The sequence below is a fragment of the Callospermophilus lateralis genome, chromosome 3 (assembly GCF_048772815.1).
Source record: "Callospermophilus lateralis isolate mCalLat2 chromosome 3, mCalLat2.hap1, whole genome shotgun sequence".
Classification (NCBI taxonomy): Eukaryota; Metazoa; Chordata; class Mammalia; order Rodentia; family Sciuridae; genus Callospermophilus; species Callospermophilus lateralis.
Genome location: NC_135307.1, coordinates 179322035 through 179348875, shown reverse-complemented (window position 1 = coordinate 179348875; position 26841 = coordinate 179322035). Strand labels below are relative to the sequence as shown.

Genomic DNA, 26841 nt, shown 5'->3' with positions numbered 1-26841 from the left:
GCTAGAGATGTTGAACATTTTTTCATATATTTGTTAACCATTTGTATTTCTTCTTCTGCGAAGCGTCTGTTTAGCTTCTTTGCTCATTTATTGATTGGGTTATTTGTTTTTGTTTTTGTTTTGGTGTTGAGTTTTTTGAGTTCTTTATATATCCTGGAGAATAATGCTCTACCTGAGGTACAAGGTGGCAAAGATTTTCTCCCATTCTTTAGGCTCTTTCTTTCACATTATTGATTGTTTCTTTTGCTGTGAAGAAGCTTTTTTAATTTGATACCATCCCATTTATTGATTTTTTTTTAATATTTATTTTTTAGGTTTTTTTTTTTTTTTTTTTTTAGGTGGACACAATATCTTTATTTTTTATTTTTATGTGGTGTTGAGGATCAAACCCAGTGCCCCGCGCACGCCAGGTGAGCGCGCTACCACTTGAGCCACATCCCCAGCCCCCCATTTATTGATTCTTGATTTTACTTTTTCTGCTTTAGGAGTCTTGTTGAGGAAGTCAGTTCCTATACAACATGGTGGAGAGTTGGGCCTACATTTTCTTCTAGTAGGTGCAGGGTCTCTGGTCTGATCCTAGCTCTTTGATCCACTGTGAGTTGGGTTTTGTGCAGGGTGAGAGGTAGAGGTTCAATTTCATTTTGTTACATATGGATTGACAGTTTTCTGAACACCATCTGTTGAAGAGACTATCTTTTCTCTAATGCATGTTTATGGTGCCTTTGTTTAGTATGAGATAACTGTATTGATGTGAGTTTCTCTGTGTCTTTTATTCTGTTCCATTGGTCTCCATGTCTGTTTTGTACATCACATTTTCTTTATCTATTCATCTATTGACAGGTATCTGGCTGCTCCATAACCTGGCTACTGTGAACTGTACTGCTATAAACACTGATATGGCTGTATCACTATAGTATGCTGATTATAGTTCTTTAGAAAATACACCAAGGAGTGGGATAGCTGGGTCATAAGGTGGTTCCATTCCTGGTTTGTTTGTTAGAAATCTCGACATGATCACACTTCAAAGTTGAACATTTCATGATTTAAAGATATGGAATGTTCAGCTACTGTTATACCTTTAGTGAATAATGTACAGCTACTGTTATACCTTTAGTGAAAAAGGTATGGGTAAAAGAAACAAACATGGCAAAATAAAGAAAAATAACAAAGGCTGTCTTAGGAACTACTTGTTGCACAGTAGAAAAAAATTATTAGGAGAATTTCATTTAAAAGATTTCAATTATTAATGAGTCAGTACTCTCCTATAATTATTCTCTAGGTTAAAGTTAGAAACTTTGCAGATGTGATTCAATAATTATGCCCATTTCACCACAAATTTTGGAGAGATAGCAACAACAAAATGACTTACCCTCTGTGAGCAATTAAGATTGTCTGTGTGATTGGGGAAAAGCTCAAGTGTCAGGGATGGCTGTTTCAGAATTCCTGGCATAAGATCCATGTTTGAGTCACTATCCTGGTCTGAGATGTTACTTTCCAATGAATCAGCTATGGAGTAAAGAAAAAAAATCAATGATCATACCTGCTACTCCTTTGGAGCAAAAGTTTAATTATGCTAACTAGTCTACTTAAATTACTTAAATAAGCACTATTTTCTTCCACATTTTTTATTGGTGCATAAAGTTATACATATCGATGGGATCTGTTGTTACATATTTGTACATGCACACAATATAACAATATAATTTGACTAACATCACTCCCCAGCACTTCACACCTCACTCTCCTTGGTCCCTTTCCTCCAGTGACCTCCCTTTGACTTTTACAAAATTCACCCCCATCTTTCTTTTTCTTTTTCCTCTCTAGCTTCTGCATATGAGAGAAAATATACAACCCTTGACCTTCTAAGTTTAACTAATTTTGCTTAATGTTATGGTCTCTAGTTCCATCCATTTCCCTGTAAATACCATACTTTTTTTTTGGTGTGTGTGGGGGACTTTACCAGGGGAACTTAGCCATTGAGCCACATCCTTAGCCACCTTTATTTTATTTTTTATTTTGAAACAGGGTCTTTCGAGAGAGAAGATGGGATGGGAGGGGAGGGGAGGAGAGGGGAGGGGGATAGTAGAGGATAGGAAGGGCAGCAGAATACAACATACACTAGTATGGCAGTATGTAAAAAAGTGGATGTGTAACCAATGTGATTCTGCAATCTGTATACGGGGTAAAAATGGGAGTTCATAATCCACTTAAATCAAATGTATGAAATATGATATGTCAAGAGCTTTGTAATGTTTTGAACAATCAATAATAAAAAAAAAAAAAAAAGAAAAGAAAAGAAACAGGGTCTTTCTACGTTGCTTAGGGCCTAAGTTGCTGAGGCTGGCTTTGAATTTGTGATCCTCCCGCCTCTCAGCCTCCCAAATCTCTGGGATTATATGTGTAACAGCCATAATTTTATTTTTTTTTTTCAAATATTTATTTTTTAGTTATAGGTGTACACAATACTTTTATTTTATTTTTATGTGGTGCCAAGGATCAAACCCAGTGCCCCATGCATGCTAGTCAAGCGCTTTACCTCTGAGCCACAACCTTAGCCCCCATAATTTCATTTTTAACAAGCACTATTTTTAAAGCAAGGCTGACAAATGTTTTCTGTAGAGGATCAGGTCATAATATTTCAGGCTTTGCTGACCACATAGGTCGCTGTTGCATATTCTTCTTCATGTTTTACTGATAACCCTTTAAAAATGTAAAACCCATTCTTGGCTGAATTTGGCATGCGCATTATAGTTTGCTGGCTCTCCTGATCTATGGGACAACAGACTGAAGACTAGAAAACAAGATACTTTTCAGATGTAGAATATAATAAAAGCATCTGTTATTCTCTGAATAATTTTTATTACATATTCATAGAGCACAGTGCCAAGTAGACAGTAGGATATCCAAAAGCTACAGAGGAACTAGTCTCTGAGATTAAAGAACAATCTGGTTGAGAGACAAGCATTGAGTTAAAAGCAAAACAAAACTTAAAAAAAATTGGGAAAAAAATCAAGAAACAGAATTTGAGTTGGAATGGGGCACAACAGGCATAGGGGATGTTTCATGACAGGAGACAAACACCTAACTGTGGGAGCTATAGTGGGATGACAAGGCTCTAGCTCTGAGAAACTTGCTGGTGGCAAACGGGCTCAGCCAGAGAAAACAGGCAGGTACTCAGCCAACTGGAAACAGGTCCTGGCTTCTTCAATTAGGTTGGCAGACAGAGTCTTGCTAGGAAGGCAAGCAGCTGCTAGGATAGTGACCCAAATCATGGAAGGCCCTTCCTGCCAGGAATGTAACCGATCCTAGGGTATAAGACAGGGAGGGGCCCAGAGTGAGAAATCAATGGTCCAAGTATAAAGTTGGAAAGTTGCCAAACTAGGGCCCAACAAAAATCATTAGCCTGAAGATGAGACTATGAAAGTGTAATATAGATACCCCACCCTACAAATGTCTCAGAAAGGTGACATTTTCCACCTATTGTCTGATCAGACATGAAGAAACAGGCTTAGTATGCAAAATGCAAAGGTTCTACGCAAAATATGATTGTGAGTTCAGACTAAGAAGTATGAAACACTGTTATCCTTACGCCACCTTTTCTAGGCTGTTCAAGTTTTTCCAGCTCAGTGTCAGAAGATCAGCCTGGTGCCATTATAAGATCCTTCTACTTGTAAGATTCTATGGGGTTCCATACAAAGTCTCTCACATGGGATTAGGAAAGGAGGTAGGAGCTCACTTATAATTTGCAAAGAACAAACTGGAAATCAAGCCATCTAAATATTGATTAAATTTTATGAAAGAAAGACAAGAGCCAGGTATGGCGGCACACGCCTGTAATCCCAGCGTCTTAGGAGGCTGATGCAGGAGGATTGCAAGTTCAAAGCCAGCCTCAGCAATTTAGTGAGGCCCTAAGCAACTTAGTGAGACCCTGTCTCAAAATAAAATATAAAAAGGGCTGTGGATGTGGCTTCATAGGAAGATAATATCTTGTATCTATATATAATCTAATAGTTATAATGCCTTAGAAGCTAGAGAGTGCCTTAGATAATTTCAAAATCTCTTCCAATGCAATAATATTGAATATACAAATAGATACTAAAACAGAACCATGCCAAAAAATGCTCTTACTCAAGGACTCCACAGGAGAAGGAACCACAAAAGCTATTTCCGTCAGGGCATCAGCATAATACAGCACCTTCTTTTGTCCATTGAAAATGCTAGCCCCAGCATCTTCAGAGGAAACTACCTCATCTAGGAATAAGAAACACTACATTACTTCTTTGAACAGTGTGGAAAACCAATCTTTGTGCTTCATGAAATGCTAATAAAGTGACACTAGAGGAATGCATGTTTCTAACAAGAACCAATTAGTGTGTAAGATGAATAAACTACAAATGTTCATTACATGTCTTTATACTAACTTTAAGTCATAAAAATCATAGTTTCATAGTTTTTGAAACTACTCTATAGCAGACCCACTTCTGATTAGCAGGATCTTTATCTCCTCTGTATGAGGCAGAGGGAGGGAGCAGTAACTTTAAGACAAGTAAATAATCAAAGGAAGACCACCACAGTCCCTCTGAAAGGAGCAGGGACAGAGTGTGTGTATGCAGACACCTGCTTCAAGGTACTTTTGTCCCTGGTCTCTCTCAACTGCTCTTTGGCTCTGCTGCTGTTCCACATTCCCCAATGGTCAATAATACAATAAAAAAAAAATCCAGGCAGTTAGTAAAAGTATCTGCTCTTAGCCAGCAAGACTGAATTAAAAGAAACACTCCAGAGAACTAGTATTGTTCTCAATTAAAATGAACACAATGTCCTAACATAAAAGTCCAACACCTTGACAAAAAGTTGGGCAGAGGAAATAAACAAGCAATTCTCAGGAAAGAAAGAAAAATAGAAAATAATGGATTAGAAGATGCAAGTGAAGATATGGCAAACAAGAAATTTAGACCAGAGTTAATAAACTTTTCCAGTGAAGGATCAGTTAGCATATATTTTATGCTTTGCAGGCTATATGGTTTCTGCCATACTTACTTAATTCTCCATTGTAGAATGAAAGTAGCCACAGACGATACATAAGTAAAATGTGGCTGAGTTCTAGTAATACCACTTAAAACACAGGCTGGACACTACTGCAGTAGACGCTGTGGTTACTGCCCCAACATCTACTCCAAGTGCCCCTACTCTATAGTAGGCCTGCAGTATGGGTGGGATTTACCTAAATACCAGCTCTACCTTATCTACCAGGCTCATTCCATTTTTCTTGCCACTGGAATGGGTTTGAGGTAGTCTAATTACTGTGCAATGCAAAAATTGGGGGAGTAAAAGGATTCTGAGACAGAGCTAATCTCTCTCTTCAGGTTTGTGTATTATGTCCATATAAATCTTTGAGCTGCCTTCAGAGACAAAGCTAAGATGTAGAAAACAAAGCTAAAGGAAAATTACAAAGAAAGAAAACAAATGCTATTCAAATGATATAAAAAATTTAACCAATCTCTGGAATTTTTAGTTACATGAGGCAAAAAAATGACCTTCAATATCTAAGCTAGTTTGAGACAGGTTTTCTGTTACTTAAAACCATAAGCACCCAAGTGATATAGCCATAAAATGGAAAAAAATGTGCATATACTTTGATTTATCAATTCTACTTATGGGAGGGTACAGATATACTCAAGCATATATTCAAGGGTATATGGAAATTAAAATTATAGCTTCAACTGTGGTAAAAATTAGAAGAAACTAGAGGTCAAGTCGCAATGATATATAAATGGAAACCTTGAGAGAGTATAATCTTGTTGACATAAGAACTGAGAAAATTCAAAGTGCGACATAGGAATTACTCACTTCAAACAGAGAACCTTCCAATGACTTCAGAAGCCCAGGAACAAAATGCATTAGCCAGGTGGGGCAAAGGCCTTAAGTTTAAATTTATACTGCTCTGGTCCCTTGTTATCCCGATTACAGTTCCTCAGAAGAATTTGCAGAGATGGGCAAGAATTTCTGAGAGAGTCAGCTTGTTTACTACAAAGGTTTTGATATAATGTCCCAAGAATGTAACCTTTAACTGTTTTTTTTTTTTTAAAAATAGCCACTATAAAACATACCTATTAATAGAAAACTGTATTTATTACACAAAACTTGCTTGTTAGGAAACTGTATTGTTTGTTATAGATAACCTAGACTTATTATAGTATTTTTATAGAAAACTGAATTTGTTTACTCACATTACAAAAAGGAACTTACAGCACTGTAATGATTAATTCTCTATTAATTTACCTACCACTATGCATATAAATATCTTTAATATACACAAGAACTGTCTAGAAGAATATATATATACTAAGTGACTCTTTGTGAGGACTGAGATTGAAGGAAGGAGACTTTTCTTTTATATCACTGTTTCTTTTTTTAAACAAAACTACAAATTCATAATAAAGGGCGGGGAGTGGGCAGGGAATCAAGAGAAACAAAACAAGAAACAAATGACCATTATGATTGAGTTTTACCTTGTTCAGACCCTTCCCCATCATCACAACTGTTAATCGACCAACTGGTGGAAACATGTCCTGTCCAGCCAGGGTGTTTGCCCACATCTACCGACCAGCCAAGGGAGAGCAAAAATTCTAGGAAATGTGGCTGAACATTTCTGGAAGACTCCACATTCTTTAAAATCTGAAATATATAACATCATCAGCTATCATGTAGGAAACATAAGAACATACTAAAATAAGTATTCATAAAACTGATTAGCTTTGAAGTTTCTGAAAAATCAAAATCCAGTTCAGAAGAAATTTGAGAATACATCACTGTTGTGAAAAGTAAGTGTTCGAGTTATGTTTGGATTGGCTGGGCCTTAAATTTCTTAACTTGCCTCACTTTCTTCATTTGTAAAATGGGGATAACAATAATGGTAGTGAAGGGTAATGAGATAATGTAGGTAAAGCCCTGAGCTCCATTCTTGCTGAAACAATTATTGAGTCTGTCATATTTATTAAAAATAAATAAAAGACACAATGTCCTTGCTGTGCACAGAGTTAATAACCTGGTTAATTAATTTACAGAAATATTATATAGTTATATAATTATTTAACTACAAGTCTTGACAAACACTACAAAATTAAAAACCTATTAAGAATTCAATAGGGCTGGGGATGTGGCTCAAGCGGTAGCATGCTCGCTTGACATGCGTGCGGCACTGGGTTTGATCCTCAGCACCACATACAAATAAAGATGTTAAAAAAAAAAGAATTCAATAAAGATTAGGTATATTAATAAATGTGAGAATACTCTTTTCTTAGTCCAAAGGAAAGAATACAGTCATTCCAAGAAAAATGAAGTGACCAAAAGATTCTCTCCTCCCCACTAATAACAAACAGTGGCGTGCGGCCCGGGTTTGATCCTCAGCACCACATACAAGCAAAGATGTTGTGTCCGCTGAAAACTAAAAAAAAAAAACTGAAAAAAAAAAAAAAAAAAAAAGTGTAACGCTGGGGCTTTCTACTGATCTCAGGAGAACCTCTTGCTCTAAAAGAATAGTTCTCATCTCGGGGTGATTTTGTCCTCCAGGGGACATTTGGCAATATCTGAAGACATATTTGGTTGTTTCAACCAGTAGAATAATGCTGGGGATTATAGTAGAATAATCTAGGGGAAGAGGCCACAGGTACTGTTAAATGTTTAAAAATACACAAGTCAGGGGCTGGGGCTGTAGCTCAGCGGTAAAGTGCTTGCCTTGCATGCGTGAGGCACCGGGTTCGATCCTCAGCACCCCATAAAAATAAAGATACTGTGTGTCCATCTACAACTAAAAAAGAAATATTAAAAAAAAAAAAAAAAAAAAAAACACAAGTCAGTCCCCACAACAAAGAATTATCTGACCCAAGATGGCAACAGGGCGATTGTTAAAACACTCTATTCTAAATAAAGGAAAATAAGAAATTCTTCTTCAAATTAAAAATAAAACAAGGGGTGGGGAACAGTGTATAAAAATCATCTGGGGAATGTGTTAAAGATGAGTCCATTAGATTTTCCAGACATACATCAAAATTAGCCAAAGCAAGACCCTAGAATCACTATTTTTTAAAAACTCCCCCCAATGACTGTGATGCAGCCAGTCCCCAGATCACTGATGTCATTCAGACAATGTTAATATGCCAAGACCATGGAGACGCCTGTGAAAGTTAAAAATATGGGAAGTTACACATATTGCTTCTCAATATATTGTATCATTGCCAAGTTTACCTCTTAAACACAGAACTAGTATCTCCAGAAGTGTACTCGTTTAGTTCAACCACATCCTTTCATATTCTTCTGTCAAAAAACTAATTGGCTAACCAGTTCTAATTTTTGCTATTAAACAGAAGCAAAGCTTTTAAATTAACAGTTTCTGAAAAATTTAGTTAAGAAGCAGTAAGTGAATCAAATTCAACTTGCAGGTCACTTTCTGGCAGTTAGAAATTAATCACCTGTGGCCAGGAAGAGCAAGGTCTCAGCCACTCCAAAGAAGCCCCTAAGAAACTCCTTGTTTCCTGGTCACCCCAGACTCTAGAACCTAAGGAAATTGAACTGGTTGGTTTAGGAGTTGCCTCAAGGGCTTATGTACTCTTTAACAGGTAGGAGAAAAATGGCTCCAATATTCTCAAGTGAACAACACATGAGAGTCTTTTCAAAATACATCCCCAGCTTCTGTAATTAATCCAATTTACTGAGATTCTTTTAAAAAACTAGACTCCACCACTTTCATATCTGCCTGTCACTAACTTATTTTCTCCCAAGCACCAAGCACACTGGCACTCATAATGAATTCCATAAAGATGCAATACTGTCTTATCATAATCTGTTTCTGCCTTTTTAATGGACACCTCAAATATTGCTTAATGTCCTATTTTCCAGGATGCTTTTTAAAAATCAGGTTATGCATGCAATGGAGGAAGGATAGCATCTTCAACAAATGGTGCTGGGAAAATTGGAAATCCATATGCAACAAAATGAAACTGAATCCCTTTCTCTCGCCATGCACAAAAGTTAACTCAAAATGGATCAAGGAGCTAGATATCAAATCAGAGACACTGCGTCTGATAGAAGAAAAAGTTGGCTACGATCTACATACTGTGGGGTCGGGCTCCAAATTCCTTAATAGGACACCCATAGCACAAGAGTTAATTACAAGAATAAACAAATGGGACTTACTTAAACTAAAAAGTTTTTTATCAGCAAAAGAAACAATAAGAGAGGTAAATAGGGAGCCTACATCCTGGGAACAAATCTTTACTCCCCACACTTCAGATAGAGCCCTAATATCCAGAATATACAAAGAACTCAAAAAATTAAACAATAAGATAACAAATAACCCAATCAACAAATGGGCCAAGGACCTGAACAGACACTTCTCAGAGGAGGACATACAATCAATCAATAAGTACATGAAAAAATGCTCACCATCTCTAGCAGTCAGAGAAATGCAAATCAAAACCACCCTAAGATACCATCTCACTCCAGTAAGATTGGCAGCCATTATGAAGTCAAACAACAATAAGTGTTGGCGAGGATGTGGGGAAAAGGGTACACTTGTACATTGCTGGTGGGACTGCAAATTGGTGAGGTCAATTTGGAAAGCAGTATGGAGATTCCTGGGAAAGCTGGGAATGGATCCACCATTTGACCCAGCTATCACCCTTCTCGGACTATTCCCTGAGGATCTTAAAAGAGCGTACTATAGGGATACTGCCACATCAATGATTATAGCGGCACAATTCACAATAGCTAGACTGTGGAACCAACCTAGATGCCCTTCAATAGATGAATGGATAAAAAAAATGTGGCATCTATACACAATGGAATATTATGCAGCACTAAAAAATGACAAAATCATAGAATTTGCAGGGAAATGGATGGCATTAAAGCAGATTATGCTAAGCGAAGCTAGCCAATCCTTAAAAAACAAATGCCAAATGTCTTCTTTGATATAAAGAGAGCAACTAAGAACAGAACAGGAAGGATGAGCATGAGGAAAAGACTAACATTAAACAAAGACGAGAAGGGGGAGAGAAAGGGAGAGAGAAGGGAAAGCATATGGAAAAAGTAGGAGACCTTCAATGTTACACAATATTATAAGAGGTTGTGAGGGGAAAGGAGGAGGGAAAAAAGGGAGAGAATCAAACAACAGCAGAGGAGGTAGAGAGGGAAGATGGGAGGGGAGGGGGATAATAGGGGATAGGAATGGTAGCAGAACACAACAGTCACTAATATGCCATTATGTAAAAATGTGAGTGTGTAACCAATGTGATTCTGCAATTTGTATTTGGGGAAAAAATGGGAATTCATAAATCGAGTCAAATGTATGAAAGATGATATATCATGAGCTCTGTAATGTTTTGAACAATCAATAAAAAAAAAATTTAAAAATTTAAAAATTAAAAAAAAAATCAGGTTATGTTTTCCTGTTAAGGCTCCTAAGACATATTTTAACGCCCCATTAGTATACTTTACAATGGGTGCTTATTTAATTGTCCTGTCTAGACAATAGTTCTCGAAAGCCAGAAGCCTTGTAGCACTTATTTTCCAGTGTAACCTGGGACCTAACAGAGAACAGACACTTAATGTAAGAGTTACTGAAAGAATAACATGAAATGAGGAAGAACTTTCTCAAAAACTTCTTTTCCAGTAGATCACCAGTGCAAAATTTAAAATAATGCTTCTCAAGCAAACATTTTTTGACTTTGGTATGACTTTTGGTAAATTTCTAAAAAAGTGCTGATTTTATTAGTTAACAGTCCTAAGTTGATTACAGTAAAATTCTAAGTCATATATCATACAGCCATAGTGCCCTCACACATCTGAGTATTGTATTTTACAAACCTTCCTTTGACTCTTTCCTAATTAATTGGGAACTGCCCATTCCATGTTTTAAATATTCATTTCCAATACAAAATTCAAATTTTTCTGCCATTTTGCTCTTAGTTTTACATTCCCACCTATCTTATATCTTCCTTCTAGTCTCCTCTGCTACATACTGTTTTTATCCTTTACCTCATGCATCACTCCCTGCATTGTGCACTATGCATACCTTTTGTTTTTGAGCTTACCTGGAAGGAACCTCAAGGGGGGAGCCTGTTGCTCATTTGGTCTAGCTAGCCTGAGCTCTTTGTAGCTAATATATATTTTATTTTATTTTGCCTATGAATATGAATTTGGAAAGAGAAAGAAAGACATGCTACAATTCTACTCTAAACTACACTCCTTGAGAGTCAAAAGACTCAGAACACGAAATACTATAGTTTTAATTCTTTCTATTTCTTTAATTCTTTCTGAACTAGTTCATACAGAGTCTTCATTTCTTACCAAGGATAAGGACAAACCTTTTATGTAAATCTTATGTATTTATAGCACAAAATGTTGCCAAAAAGAAAAATAATTCAGAATTCTTACCTCTTGGTTTGTTTTCTGACCTGGCTTCATATAGAAAATAAAAACTGTGTCAAAAGGGCGACATGGCAAAAGATCCAGATACCCGATGTCATCAAAAAACCCAGGTATCGTGGAATCAAGTGCAATAAGGTGAGGAGGTAGACGACTATTTGCAGGTTCCTACCATCAAAGGAAAAAAAAAGAGAAAGTATTATCTCTGTATCATTATTCTAATTATAAAGTAAGATTTGCTTTTGGCTGAATAAACATTAAATTAAAAAGTTAAAGTGTCAGGAATAAACACAGCCATAATCCTAAAGAAATTATTTAACATTTTTAAAATACTTCCTTCCAGTTCTTTAATTGCTTTTTTTGTTGTCACAGACACCTCTCAGAAGAAGATATACAATCAATCAATAAATATATGAAAAAAATGTTCAACATCTCTAGTAACTAAAGAAATGTAAATCAAAACTACTTTAAGGGCTGGGGATATAGCTCAGTTGGTAGAGTGCTTGCCTTGCATGCAAAAGTCCCTGGGTTCGATCCTCAGCCCCGCAAAAAAAAAAAAAAAAAAAAATCTGCTTTAAGATTTCATCTCACTCCAGTCAGAATGGCAGTTATCAAAAATACAAGCAACAATAAGTGTTGGCGAGGATGTGGGGGGAAAAGTATGCTCATTCATTGCTGGTGAGACTGCAAATTGATGCAACCAATATGGAAAACAGTATGGATAGGCCTTAGAAAACTTGGAATGGAACTACCATTTGACCAGCTATCCCAGTCCTCAGTTTATACCCAAAGGATTTAAAATCAGCATACTACAGTGATGCAGTCACTTCAGTATTTACAGCAGCTCAATTCACAAGAGTTAAACTTAGATGCCCTTCAAAAGTTGAATAGATAAAGAAATTGTGGTATATATACAAAATGGAATATTACTCAGCATTAAAAGAGAATCAAATTATGGCATTTGCAGGTAAATTGATGGAGTTGGAGAATATCACACTAAGGGAAATAAGCCAATCCCCAAAAACCAAAGGCCAAATGCTCTCCCTGATATATGGATGCTGATCCATAATGGCGCACATGGGGCGGGGGGTGCAGGGGAAGAATGGAGGAACTTTGGATTGGGCAGAGAGAAGTGAGGGGAGGGGGTGTGAGGGTAGGAAAAATGCTGGAATGAGAGAGACATCATTACCCTAGATACATGCATGATTGATTATAGGACTGACATGACTCTACATCATGTACAATCAGAGAAATGAAAAGTTGTACCCCATTCTTGTACAATGAATTGAAATGCATCCTGCTGTCATGTGTAACTAATTGGAACAAGTTTTTAAAAAAAGATAACTGAGCTGTGCATGGTGGCACATGCCTGTAATCCCAGTAGGTCAGGAGGCTGAGGCAGGAGGATCACGAGTTCAAAGCCAGCCTCAGCAACTTAGCAAGACACCAAGCAACTCAGTGATAGCCTGTCTCTAAATAAAATACAAAAGAGGGCTGAGGATGTGACTCAGTGGTTGAGTGCCCCTGAGTTCAATCCCCAGTATCCCCCGCAAATATACTGAAATTATAGTGTGCATATAATTTTGGATTCTATTTTCTCTATAATATCATGCTTTCTAGTACTGCTTAAAAAGGTGTTTCCTCTCATTGATAGTAGAAATGCAAAATGATACAGTTACTTTGGAAGACAATTTTGCAGTTTCTTAAAAAGATTAACACAGTCTTACATATAATGCAGCAATTAAATGCCTTGGTTATTACCCAAATTACTTAAAAATGCAAATCTACACAAAACCCTACACAGAATATTTATAACAGCTTTATTCATAATTGTCAAAACTTGTAAGTAACCAAGATGTCTTTCAATAGGTGACTGGATAAACAAACTATGGTACATCCATACAGTGGAATATTACTTGGCAATACAAAGAAATGAGTTATCAAGTCATAAGGAGACATGGAGGAACTTTAAATGCATATTGCTAAGTAAAAAAAGCCTGTATGTATATATGATTCCAACTACATGACATTCTGGAAAAGCCAAAACTATAGGGAAACAGTACAAAGATCAGTGTTTGCCAGGGGCTTGGAGAGCAAGTGAATAGGTGGAGCATAATGGAATTTTCGAGCAGTGAAATTATTCATGTAATACTATAATGGTGAATTGTCATTATACATTTATGCATTTGTCATAATCCATAGACCTATACAACAAAGAGTAAAGCTAATTAATGTAAACTATAGACTTCAATTAATAATATATCAATAAAGGTTCATCGATGTAACAAATGTACCACATTGATGGAAGATGTTAAAGGGGGAAACTGGAGTGGGGGTATGGGGAAGAATATGGAAACTCTTTAAACTTTTTGCTCAAACATTCTATAAACCTGAAACTTTAAAAAGCAAAATCTGTTAATTTTTGTTAAAATGCATTTTGTGTTTTGTTTTCACCTTAATCCCTTATCTTCATTGAGATCTTCATCTTACCTTACCAAACAAGGTCCTGTGAACCATAATATTTTTCAGAAAAGCATCATCCAGGGTTGGCAAGGATTACTTTTTCACATTGGTAAAGATTGTGAACCTGGTCCGCTTAGTCTGTTATATACCGTTCCTAGCAAGGGTTTGGACAACACTTTATAATCAAGGATATTAATAATTCTGCACTCAAACAGGACAGTGTTCATACCAAGTGAAATAAGTAATGATTCCAAAAACTTTGTGTTATTTCAGGGCAGATTTTGCCACTAAATGAGTTTGTTACAAACATACTAAAAAAAAAAAAAAAATCTAGTTTTTACTTTGAAATCACAGATAAGGAATTGTGGAACTGCAGCATGTTACATCTTGTGAGCAAAGTGTTCTTATACTTTTTTTGAAAAGTAAGATGTGAGATGGGCGCAGAGGCGCATGCCTGTAGTCCCAGCAACTTGGGAGGCTGAGACAGGATGATTAAGAGTGGAAAGCCAGCCTTAGTAAGGCAAGGTGCTAAGCAACTCAGTAACACCTGTGTCTAAATAAAATACAAAAAAAAGGGCTGGGGATGTGGCTCAGTGGTAAAGTGCCCCTGAGTTCAATCCCTAGAACCGCCCCCCAAAAAGTAAGATGCTTTCTGTTTGTTCTTTTGAATGATCTTCTAATTTAGGAACATAACATGTACATACTTTATATATCTTAATTTTTTAAAAGTTTCTTTTAGATCTTGTACATAGTTTTTTAAGGCAACTTTTGTCTGTCACAGCTGAAAATGGATATTTTTGAATTGTATTTTTTTGCAAGGGGCGGGGGAGATCAGGGATTGAACTCAAGTTGCTGAGGCTGGCTTTGAACTTGCAATCCTCCTGCCTCCGCCTCAGAGCCGCTGGAATTATAGGTGTGCGCCACGGTGCCCAGCTGCACTGTATTTGTTGTTTTTGTTTTTTTTTTTTTTTTTTTTTTAGAGAGAGAGAGAGAGAATTTTTTTTTTAATATTTATTTTTTGGTTTTCGGTGGACACAACATCTTTATTTTATTTGTATGTGGTGCTGAGGATCGAACCCAGTGCCCCGCGCATGCCAGGCAAGCGCGTTACCGCTTCAGCCACATCCCCAGGCCTGCAGTGTATTTTTAACTGGATATTAAAGGTAGTCATTGTATACTTCCTCCTAGTTTATATATTTTTATGTGGGAATCTTAATTCTCATTTATTTTAAATATTATATTGATTCCCTTATGATTGTCTAATTAGAAGTCATATCAAGTGCAAACTGTCTCTTTGTTTCCAATGATTTTTATCTTTTTTTTTAAATTTTTTTTAAGTTGCTGATACACACAATACCCCTATTTATTTCTATGTGGTGCTGAGGATTGAACTCAGTGCCTCACATGTGCTAGGCACGTGCTCTACCACTGAGATACAGCCCCAGACCATGATTTTTAACCTCTTATTTAGTTTCTTTTAATATTTTATATATGATACTGTCCTTGGGGAAGATCTCCCTGCACTTTTATTTTACGATTTCCTATTAATTTATAATTACTTAAGACCAAAAAGTTTTAAAAGATTCATTCATTAAAAATTCCTTATGGGCTGGGTTTGTGACTCAGTGGTAAAGCACTTGCCTATCATGTGTGAGGCACTGGGTTCGATTGTCAGTATCATATATAAATAAATAAATTAAATAAAGTTTCATCAAAAACTAAAAAAAAAAAAAATTTTTAAATTCCTTGTTGTTAAATAGTAGTCAAAGAAGACATTACCTCTGATTTTTATAAAAGGTGCCTCCAGTTTGCTCCTGGGCTCCTTTCAGAGAGATCTTTAATAAGGACCTACACTAATAGTCCTATATTTTTTTTTAATCAGAATATTAGTGTATTAAACTGATACATTGTTTTATTAACTGATCTGCCTACAGAATCAGTGGTTTTCTTAAATTTTTTACTAATATTTTGCAAGAATTATTTCTCTTTGAGCTGCTAGGATAAATTTGATCAAGGAAGATCATTCACTTTTTTTTTTTTTATTTTTTGGTACCAGGGATAAAACTCAGGGGTACTTAACCACTGGGCCATATCCCCAGCCCTATTTTGTATTTTATTTAGAGACAGGGTATCACTGAGTTGCTTGGTGCCTCGCCATTGCTGAGACTGGCTTTGAACTCAAGATCCTCCTGCCTCAGCCTCCCTTGTCGCTAGGATTACAGGCATGTGCCACTGTGCCTGGAAAGATCATTCACTTAACATGTTATTATTCAAAATTTAGCCAGCAATCACTTATATACTTTTGTACACATATTCATAAGTAAGACTAATTTGTACTTGTTTGTTTCTGTATGTGCTGTCATGTTTGTAATTAGAAATATGCTAGCATTCATAAAATAAACCAGGTGCCTTTCTTGACTTTTCCCTATGTTCACATACAGAAGAAAACTGTTATTATTATTATTATTTTTTTTTTGCAGAGCTGGGGATTAAACTTAAGGCCTCAAGCATGCTACGCAAGTGCTCTACCACTGAGCTACATTTTCAGCTCCTATTATTTTATTTTGAAATAGGGTTAAGTTGCCCAGGCTGATCTTGAACTTGTGATACTCCTACCTCAGATTCCCAAGGAGTTGGGATGACAGGTGTGTGCCACCACACCTAGCTAAAAATTTTCTTGAAAGCTTAAAAATTTCAACTAATATAGAAAGCATAAATGGAAAAATCACAATCTCAGGGAAGGGCTATTAGGAGTCCTCATCACAAGATATAATGATTTTCTTCTACCATATTTTTATTTACTGCTCTACTCTGTTCAGTTTTTCCTACTAGGAATATCACTAGTCATTTGTATGCTAGATCTGTGCTTCTTGCCTTCCCTGTTTACCACTGTATTTCTTCTTATTTTCCTCTTTCTGCTCTTTTATTCTGCATTTTAAGAGATTTTATGTTCATATTCACCATCACAAACTCAGTTTTCTACAGTCTTAAAATATTTTCTCTCTTCATGCTAAAATCCAAAATCACACAGCAATGTCGTCCTGCTTTCCTAGAAAAGTTAAATGGCCTGTGGCCCGATAGTTGCTAGGGAGGAGTAAGAGCAGAGGACAACCTTGGCAATAAACAATATCTTGCCTCACAATCTTCAGTTGTACTTTTCAAAACAAACAGGCCTTAGAATAAACTCCCAATCTACCTTTAAACAAGTTATTACACATTTTAAAGCTTATTTCTGTATCTAAAAAACAAGGATAGTATTTTAAAGGTAATTTAAATACTATTTAAAGATAAATTGTTTAAAAATAATGGAATTAAGAATAAAGGCAATATTTATCTTAGAGTTGGCTTACTTTGTGTTAAGTACTGCCTGAAGAATTTTACATGTGTAAATCTTTACTTGAAGAGATGAATACTATTATCATTCCCACCTTACAAGTAAGGAACTGAGAAAGCCAGTCATTCAAGACCACATAGCTGACAAGCAGTGATACCAGGACATAAACCTAGAAGTCTGATCTTAACCAACCATACGACACAAGAAGAACGTGGCTTACATATTACAGAATTAGCCTTATTCTTTTTAAAAGTAATATAAATGAATTGAAACAACTATACGCAATACTTACCTTAATAAAGTTGACTATGGGAAGATTTTTAACATTCCTTTTCTAATTATCTGTAGATTTCACTTACATGAGCAACATGGGTCCTATATTGACCAAGGAAACTCAGAGCTAGGTATTTTATCAAAGTTGTCCTCTTAGACAGAACTCTGAATGAGATGAGGGGGTGAATTGTCCTGGAGCTCATGCTATATAACCTACTGAATTTAATCTACTTTCATGCAGTGTAAGTCTGTAATTAGTCTTAAATTTTTTCTTCTATCTTCATAAAAATATTATAGTTATCACAAGCTGAATATTAATTTATGAATATACTTATTGATTAAACTTCATGAAAATTACCTTCAATGCCTCTAAAGACAAAAATCCAAAATGTGAGAGGAAAAGGCGGGCTGTTTGAAATTCCTGGGCAGGTGGTGGGGGCTTGCAATCCGTAATGGGGTCAGGAAAGCTTCTCTTCTGCAGCTCTCCCTCACTCTGCTGCTCAAGGTGTATCTCATAAGCAATCTGCTGGGCCATGCCACTCCTTAATTTTTCATGTCTCTCTTCTAACTGAAATAAAGCAAATATTTCAGTTTGGAAGAACTATTATAAAAATAATTGGGTTACTCTTAATTTTAAATAAAGTTAAAAGTAACAAAGAAAATGAAGATAATTTTCTATGATCAATATTGTACTTCAGTTCAAAATAGAACATATAATTAAGGAAACATGTTGCAAAGTTAAAATTACACCAAAAACACTTCCCCAATGCCTCGTAATTGCTCCTTCATCTCCTGGCTGTAAATGATATCATTCCATCTCTGCTCCTCTTCAAATAGGCAAGAAAAGGGACAGAATTGTTGCTCCTACCTCCACTTCCAGATCACTATCTATCTTCATCCTGCACCATCACCTCATCTTTTTCTAGGGGTGGGGAGGGGAAGGGGATGCCAGGGATTGAACTAAGGGGCACTCAATCACCGAGCCACATCCCCAGCCCTATTTTGTATTTCATTTAGAGGCAGGATCTCACTGAGTTGCTTAGCACTTCACTTTTGCTCAGGCTGGCTTGAACTCGTGATCCTCCTGCCTCAGCCTCCAGAGTCACTGGGATTACAGGCATGTGCCACCACGCCTGGCATCATCTTATTCTTGTTTGAGTGTCTCCTAGGTGCCTCCCAGTACTAGGAACTGAACCCAAGGCCTTACACATGCTAGGCAAGCACTGAGTTACATCCCAGTCCTTTTAAAATTCTATTTTGAAATAGGATTTGGGCTCAAACTTCCCATCCTCCTGCCTCAGCCTCCTCAGGAACTGAAATTACGGGCAAGCACCACCATGCTCAGCTGGTCTCGTTTTTAAAAATCTTATCCACATGGATTCCTTGATTTAGTCTTGGAAATTCCACCTGACCCCTTCCTTCCCTTCTGATCAATCCTATTTTAAATTTCCATCCTCTGGTGAGTAACAATCCTTCTAACATTCTGGCTTAACTCAACAACCTCCTCAAACTTTACAACTTACCACCTATCAGCATATCTTGAACCGCAGACGTAACCTACTTTAAAGGCTGTAACTCTGAAATTCCCACTCTAATCCTAAATTTCCTTCCTGCACTCCCTGAGGTTGTGTCTCACTATCACCAAGGGACATTTAACCCCTCCTCATATTTTTCCATGCCACTTCTGGCTTCTGTTTCCCAACTAAGCTTAAATCTCCATGCCTTCTCCTCATGCCTTCTCCATAAGCACAAAATACTACTCCCATCTTGGCCTTTCCTTAGCTCGGTAATTTCTTCATGATCTTACCCATTCTATACCCTCTCTTTTTGTGTTAATAATGTAATTTATATTCACTGCCTCACCCTCATTTACCATTCAATCCCCAACCCCTCAATTTCTGCATCCCACCTCACACACCTTTGAAGCTTTTCTCAAAGGTCACCTACATTTTCATGCCAAAATTCAGGATTTTATATTATTCCTCCTTCTCCTTGATCTCTCCAGCATTGACAGAGTAGCCTTTCCTCCATTTCTGCCCATTTGTTTTCTTACCTAAAATACCTCTGTCACTTACTTCTTGAGGCCCAAGGTTCTTCTCTCTTGATTTAAGAGACCAGTCACTTAGTCTAATTATCTAAATTAATCTTAACTAAAACTTTTCTCATCCTCCCAAACCTATCTTCTTCCTAACACCCGTATTTCTGTATATTGCACCAATATCTCTTTATCACTCAAGCTCAAAACCTAAAACTACTTGGCTCCTTCCCTTTCCTCATTAACCCAAGATTGCTTGAATCTACCTTCACAATACACTATATATATTAAACTTCTTTCAGTGACAATCCTTCCTTTTCCTGCTTGGATTATCAGTTGGTCTCTGAACTGGTTCCCCTACTCCAAAAAGCCTCCAGTACAAGTGTCTGATCTTATCACTGAACCATTGAAACCTACTAGGGAACAGCCAATTCCTATCGGTCCCAATTTACATTTGTCTTGCCTCCTGGATATCAGAGACCCAAGCCATCTTATGAATCACCACCCATAACACTAAAGTCAGTCTTAAACACAAAAGTCATTTAACAATGTTCAGGGTTAAGAACAAAGTTCAGTGGTAACCACTTACCTAGCATATGAAAGACCCTGGGTTCTATCCTTAAATCCTTAATTTTATACTTTAAAAGATGCACTCCCCCATGAATGTTTATATCGACACCCTTAACAACTGCTAGAAGTAATTTATCTTACTTCTTCAGTGACAATTTCATGCAAATCTGGAATACTCAGGTCTGCTTTCACAAAAGGAATCTTGTCCACCTCTTCAGGAAATGGCCGATGTTTCACAGTATACTTAAATCCAACATCATTTTTAGGAACTGGGCGGGGTTCAGGCACAAATAGCTGTTAAAATAATTCAAAGAACGTTATGTTTCTTGCATATGATCTAATACCCATCTGTAATGACATGTATTTCCCTGTTTTGCTTTGATACCTGTGTTTCCTTAGGATTATATGTCATAAAAACTCAGAGAATCCACAAACGATACAACTAAGGGTAAAGACAGGCAGCCTGCATACCTGCAAACTCAATTTTATTTTATTTTTCTAAAATTGTCCATTGTAGATATTATATATTCTATGACTGATGAATGGGCTATAGACCTCTATAGCCCAAGCCTGAATCTCCCACATTCAGTGATAAGCCAAAGAGTGAGACATTTCAGAACTTTAAGACTCAAACTTCCTTCTTCTCCAAGAACTCTCAAATCACTCCATATAATAAAGTAGAAGTTCAGTTCCCTGGGGGCATCTCTAGAAAGTGAGTTCAATTAGAACCTTAAGTGGCTTAATTAGGAAAGTATGGGTATCAAATCTAGGTCTTCAAGGCTCTAAAACCTTGCATGAATGTATACATTGTATATATTGAGCTACAATAAATTTTAGTTCCTTTCCTGATTCCCTTCTGCTTCAATCTTAAAGGCTTACAGAGCTGCTGACAGAATGTTATCTGCTCATCACAAAACAGCTCATCTAAGAGTCATCTAGGATGTTATATGATTTTAGGCACATGCTCCAATTTTATGGGTATAATTCTCAGTAATATAAGTACAAGCTTCCAAGTAATACATGAAAAAAGCAGTATACCAAATGACTTTGGTCCTATTTAAGTGTAACTATTTATAGAAAGAGATTGAAAGGAAATTCACTAAAACATTAACTGGAGCTATATCCCTCTGGAGATTACAGTTGATTTAATTTTTTTCCTTATTATCCAATTATAAATGTCATAAAAGATTATATTAAATACAATTTATTACCAATTACATGTAATAAATCAGGTAAAACAATCTGAAACTAAGTCCTATTGCTATATATATATCAAAAGTCCAGCAAATTTTTTTTATTGTATGTATCTTTTATTTTATTTTAAATTGAATAGAAAACCCTGGGAATTGTAAATTTAAATTGGGACTGATAGGAATTGGCTGTTCCCTAGTAGGTTTCAATGGCTTCCACTTTTCCTAAGTGGAAGTCTGAATCACCTGGAAAGCTTTTGGAAAATACAATTGCCTTAAAGATGGCTTCAAAAACTAATTCTGTAGACCTGGAATTCCAGGTTCCTAAAGCAATTATGATGTGAACCTACTGACTGAGGACCTGGACACGGATCAGAATATTGATTGTATCAATGATTTTTGTTGGAATGCTATTTAACCTTTAAACCCCCCCACCCCCACCCCACCCCCACCCTCCTCAGCAGTCACTTCCCTGTAACTTGTGATGGATACCTTCTGGTTTGCTTTTGCTCCTCTGGGTAAAAGGCAAAGCTGTTGTGCCCAAGCAAGTCTTCCAGACATCCCCCGGACCAGCACAGTGACAGAGGGGAAAAAATCATCTAGAATAAAATGTTTGTGTAAAGTTTTTATTTCAGACAACAAATCATTTTTTTAAAAAACAACTTTTTTTTTTTTTAAACAACTGCAGAACTTCTCATAACCAAAGTCCTAGCTCAGTGTTTCCTAAACTTCAATCCTTTGTGTATTCCCTTTGTGGTTTCTGCCATACCTAAGTATAATGAGTACTATGAGCTTACTTTGTACCAACCACTCGTAATTTTTAACTTAAATTTAATGAAAAAGGAAACTGTGAATCTCTACTTTAAATGGAAAAACCATGAAACTTGGTGTGCTAATTATGTATTTTTAAAACACATCTTTAAAAATGTGGTATATATATTCAATGGAATATTACTCAGCTTTAAAGAAGGAAATTACGGCATTTGCCAGTAAATGCATGAAGTTGGAGAATATCATGTAAGCAAAATAAGCCAATCCCCAAATAATCGAAGACCAAATGTTTTCTCTAATATGTGGATGCTAATTCACAATAAGGGGGGGCACTAGAGAAGAAGAGAGTTACCTTAGATTAGGTAGAGAGAACTGAAGGGAGAGAAGGGGAGGAGATGTGGAGATAAAGGATAATAAAACGAAACAGACATTACTGCCTTATGTATAGATGTGACTGCATGACCAATGTGAGTCCACAACATGCACATGCAGAAAAATGAGAAATTATATCATATATATATCTCAAAGTGCATAAATGCAGTCCACTGTCATGTATAACTAACTAAAACAAATTAAAAATTAAAGAAAAACAAACACATCTTTAAAAAGACATAAAATAATGTTCACCAATGCTTTAACCAACATCATCTCACTTACCTCCTGTGGTACACACACCTTTGGGAAATGCTATCCTAAACTCTAACTTTCTAATGTTGGGAACAACAATTCATGAAGTAGATTGGGTGTCTGCAGTGTTGGTGTTATAGTCATGGCTCCATGTACAGCTGCCCAGCCCAGGCAGGCACTGTTTCCTCTGGCAAAAGTTCAGGAACAGAGAGTATATGTGTGGAAACTCAGGAAAGGGGCTGGGGTTGTGGCTCAGTGGTATAGAGTGCTCGCCTAGCATATGTGAGGCCCTGGTTGGATTCTCAGCACCATGTATAAATAAATAAAATAAAGGTCCATTTACAACTAAAAAATATATATATTAAAAAAAAAAGAATTCAGGAGGGGCTTCCTTATAACCCAGATCCTTTTTTTTTAGTTGTAGATGGACACAATGTCTTTGTTTATTAATTTTTATGTGGTGCTGAGGCTTGAGCCCAGTGCCTCACGCGTGCTAAGTAAGTGCTCTGCCACTAAACCACAAACCCCAACTCTCAGATCCTCTTTATTTTCTTCTTTTATTTCAAATGTAGAGTCAAACCTGTTCAGTTTCTCTTATTTTTTTAAATTTACTTTTTAAAAAAATTTATTTTTCAGGTGTTATTGCCACATAGTTCTAAATCCTTCTGACAAACGCATAAATACTTAGAATTCAATCTTTTCCTTTACTCACAGAAGTGACAAACACATTGATTTAGCACTAGAGAAGTCTGAAAGTGCTACAACTTACTCTGTTCATTTCCAAGAGGTTGCTCCAGCATTGCTAGGATAACACTGTTATCCAAGACAAAGTACCGGAAACTATGCTTGTTGATAGTTGGCAGCCTGGAGTATTTGATCAGAGTGGTCTCATTCACCAGACTACAAGGAGAGGCAGGACCGCTGGGTGAAGGAAATGCACCAAGCAACTGCATAATACTATGGAGAATGAAATAGAGAACAGTTAATTCCCAAAGCAAACTTGTAAAGTTTACTTCACACATCCATGTCTCTTTCTGCTCCTCTGAATTGTAAGTGGCCATGGCCTTCCTCTTTACAGGTCAGATTTGCTCCCTGTGGTGAATATCATGGTGTGCTGTCCAGATTGTGCCCTCTAAGATTAAAAGGCCCATTCCACCAGTTGCAGGGAGATGTGGCCACAGCTCTCAGCTGAGTCGCTTTCTAGGACTTGCCCTTGGTCAGTAAGAAACACTCCTTCATGAGCTCCAGTCCAACGAATAGTTGACACAGGGTTATACAGTCCATGCCCCCTCATCTCAGCTTGAGAGAACGCTGAAGGGCCAAGTGAGTTCCAAAGTGCTTTGCTGCAACTGCATCCCAGTTCAGTTCCTCCTTTGCCTAGTCCTGCTTTCTCCATTCCCCCGTAGGGATTTATACAAAGAGTACTTCCTAATAAAATCTCTTGAAAACTGATTTCTCTCAGAATTTGCTACCCCAGGAACATACTAACCACACTTCCAAATCATGAAACTCCCAAAGATTTTTAATTCTATCTGTATGCTCCAGGCTTCAGGACTATTCTAGCTAAGTATTATAGGCCTAGAAAAGGGCCTAAAGATGAGCCAAACCCCCTCACTTTTCTGATAACAAAACTCAGGCTCAGAAGAGATAGATGACTGTTAAGAGGCCAGAAACCAAGAGCTGCTGCTTTCTCCCTGTGTGGGCAGGAGTAGATACATACTCATGTTACAGATAGGAAACTTGAGGCACTAATAGTTACATCTCACAGAACTAATGTAATTACTAAATCAAAAACTATATGGCTTTTCCGATCCGCCATCTGCGATGGGACCGCTGCCGAGATGCAGATTTTCGTAAAAACCCTTACAGGGAAGACTATTACACTGGAGGTTGAACCCTCGGACACTATAGAAAATGTAAAAGCCAAGACCCAGGATAAGGAAGGAATTCCTCCTGATCAGCAAAGACTGATCTTTGCTGGTAAGCAACTGAAAGATGGACGTACTTTGTCTGACTACAACATTCAGAAGGAGTCCACCCTTCATCTTGTGCTGAGGCTTCGTGGTGGTGCTAAGAAAAGGAAGAAGTCTTACACCACTCCCAAGAAGAATAAGCATAAGAGAAAGAAGGTTAAGTTGGCTGTCCTGAAATATTATAAGGTGGATGAAAATGGCAAAATTAGCCGCCTTCGTCGTGAGTGTCCTTCAGATGAATGTGGTGCAGGAGTTTTTATGGCCAGCCACTTTGACAGACACTATTGTGGCAAGTGTTGTCTGACTTACTGCTTCAACAAACCAGAAGACAAGTAATGTATTTGAGATAATAAAAGACATGAACTAAAAAAAAAAAAAAAAAAAAAACTATATGGGAAAATTTTCTATATGCTGGAATTCAACTGATCAAGTCTTAATATTCAGAAACATTTATAGAGATTTCTACAAGTACTCAATGAAAAAATAACAATAACTGAACATAGCTCTTACTCTGTGGAAAGTAATGTTCTAGGCACTGTATATACATTGTTTCATGTAGTATCTTAACAACCCTGAGATAGGTATCATTGTTTTTCCCATTTATAATAAGAAATTGAAGCTCAGGGAAAAGTATCTTGTAATTAAAATATAAAGGTTCTATCCTGCAATTCTAATGTCATCTGATCTTTTATCACTCCAACCTCAGCTGAGTGGCCTCTCCTCTCATTCTAAGGCTAGAACCCAAAGATCCCTGATAATGGAAGACAATGTGGTTCAACAGATGTTTTCCTTCCATTCTCTCACCTCCTAGAAGGACTATCTTTTTTTTTTTATTATTGTTTTAGTTGTAGATGGACACAATGCCTTTATTTATTTATATGTGGTGCTGGGGATTGAACCCAGTGCCTTACATGTGAAAGGCAAGCGTTCTACCACTGAGCCACAACCCCTACCCCCAAGAAGGACTATCTTAAGAATTCCAAGGACCAAGAGAATTGATCATTTCAGGCCTCTAATAATTTGGGGAAAATAGGTGAATTATTAGGAAATCATTAATGAGAAAACATGGCTTTGGTTCTAAAACTGGACAAAGATGGATTACACAAAGCATACAGGCCAACTGAGCTTGTGTTCCATGTAAGAACCTAAGATATTATCAAATAGGTCCTAAAAAAGGAATAGATCACTGAGATGCAACCATACGAGCCTACCCACATTTTCTCTTTTGACGGTAACTTGACTGGAAAAGTGAGCAATTATCCCTTCAATCACAGTATTTGAAGTGTGTCATGATAAACTTGTAGCTATGATTTAAAAATCCATGTGAACCTTAAGGAAATTATCTGCTGATATGCTTTGTGAGTCTGTCTCTTCAATATTTTTATTAATGATTTTGATTAGAACACACAGGACAAACTCATTAAATTACTGAAGACAGAAATCTGGCCTCTACCCAAACTGGGGCAACAACAGTAGTATGTATCAAATATACCCAGGTATAATGATGATAATATAGAATTCCATGCTATGTGATAGGGTCAGACAGAGAGAGCACAGAGGTGCAGAAAGCAGTCTTCCTTCAGAAGAATAACCCAAAGGTCGCAGGGAGGTAGCTAGATTTGATGTAAGCATTGAATAGTGGAGGATGTGGCCAAGGGAAGAGAGAGAGCCTGAAGTTCAGGAGAGGAGCATAAGCATGTAAGAGCATGCCCAGTTCACAAGTAACACGACCATGGCAGGGGTGTGCTGGGGAGCAGTAATGAGAAAGATTAGTCCTCTTGAAATACAGACAACATGGCAGAAAAGATACCTACTTCAGATTTTCAATCACTCAAGCTACAGAATAAAAACTATGCTTACAGATGAGGAGTTTAGCAAGATAAACAGAAAGAATTATAATACTGAAAACAAGAAAACCAGGCAAGAAGAAAAGAGGGCCTGGAGTAGGATGCTATCTGAGATTAGAGGGGGCAGAGAGAATATTTTACAAAAGTCAAGTCTGTTGGATTCAACTGCTGGCCTCATGTGAGGAATGAGAGATAAATCAGAGAAAAAGTCAAAAGTTCTGTGTTTATATAACCAGAAACAGTGATGATACTGACAAAGCAGCAAACATGACAGAACAGAGAGATCTGGCTGTGGGCATTTTCCATGATAACAGAATACTTCTGTATCTTCTTCAAG

The 26841-nt window shown here is 37.0% G+C and overlaps 1 protein-coding gene and 1 pseudogene across 4 annotated transcripts in view; one reads left to right on the top strand and one right to left on the bottom strand.

The window, feature by feature from the left end:
* The window catches only part of Ralgapb (Ral GTPase activating protein non-catalytic subunit beta), a 106502-nt gene that overhangs the window by 15014 nt on the left and 64647 nt on the right, over positions 1-26841 (bottom strand). For all 4 annotated transcript variants that reach the window (XM_076851839.1, XM_076851840.1, XM_076851841.1 and 1 more), the window contains 8 exons: positions 23454-23641; positions 21779-21885; positions 20238-20390; positions 17850-18059; positions 11431-11589; positions 6510-6675; positions 4129-4251; positions 1370-1506 (listed from right to left, as the gene is read on the bottom strand). In XM_076851839.1, coding sequence (XP_076707954.1) covers positions 1370-1506; positions 4129-4251; positions 6510-6675; positions 11431-11589; positions 17850-18059; positions 20238-20390; positions 21779-21885; positions 23454-23641 — 1243 coding nt within the window. The remainder of the gene's footprint in view (positions 1-1369; positions 1507-4128; positions 4252-6509; positions 6676-11430; positions 11590-17849; positions 18060-20237; positions 20391-21778; positions 21886-23453; positions 23642-26841) is intronic.
* On the top strand, positions 24523-25031 carry LOC143394442 (ubiquitin-ribosomal protein eS31 fusion protein pseudogene; annotated as a pseudogene).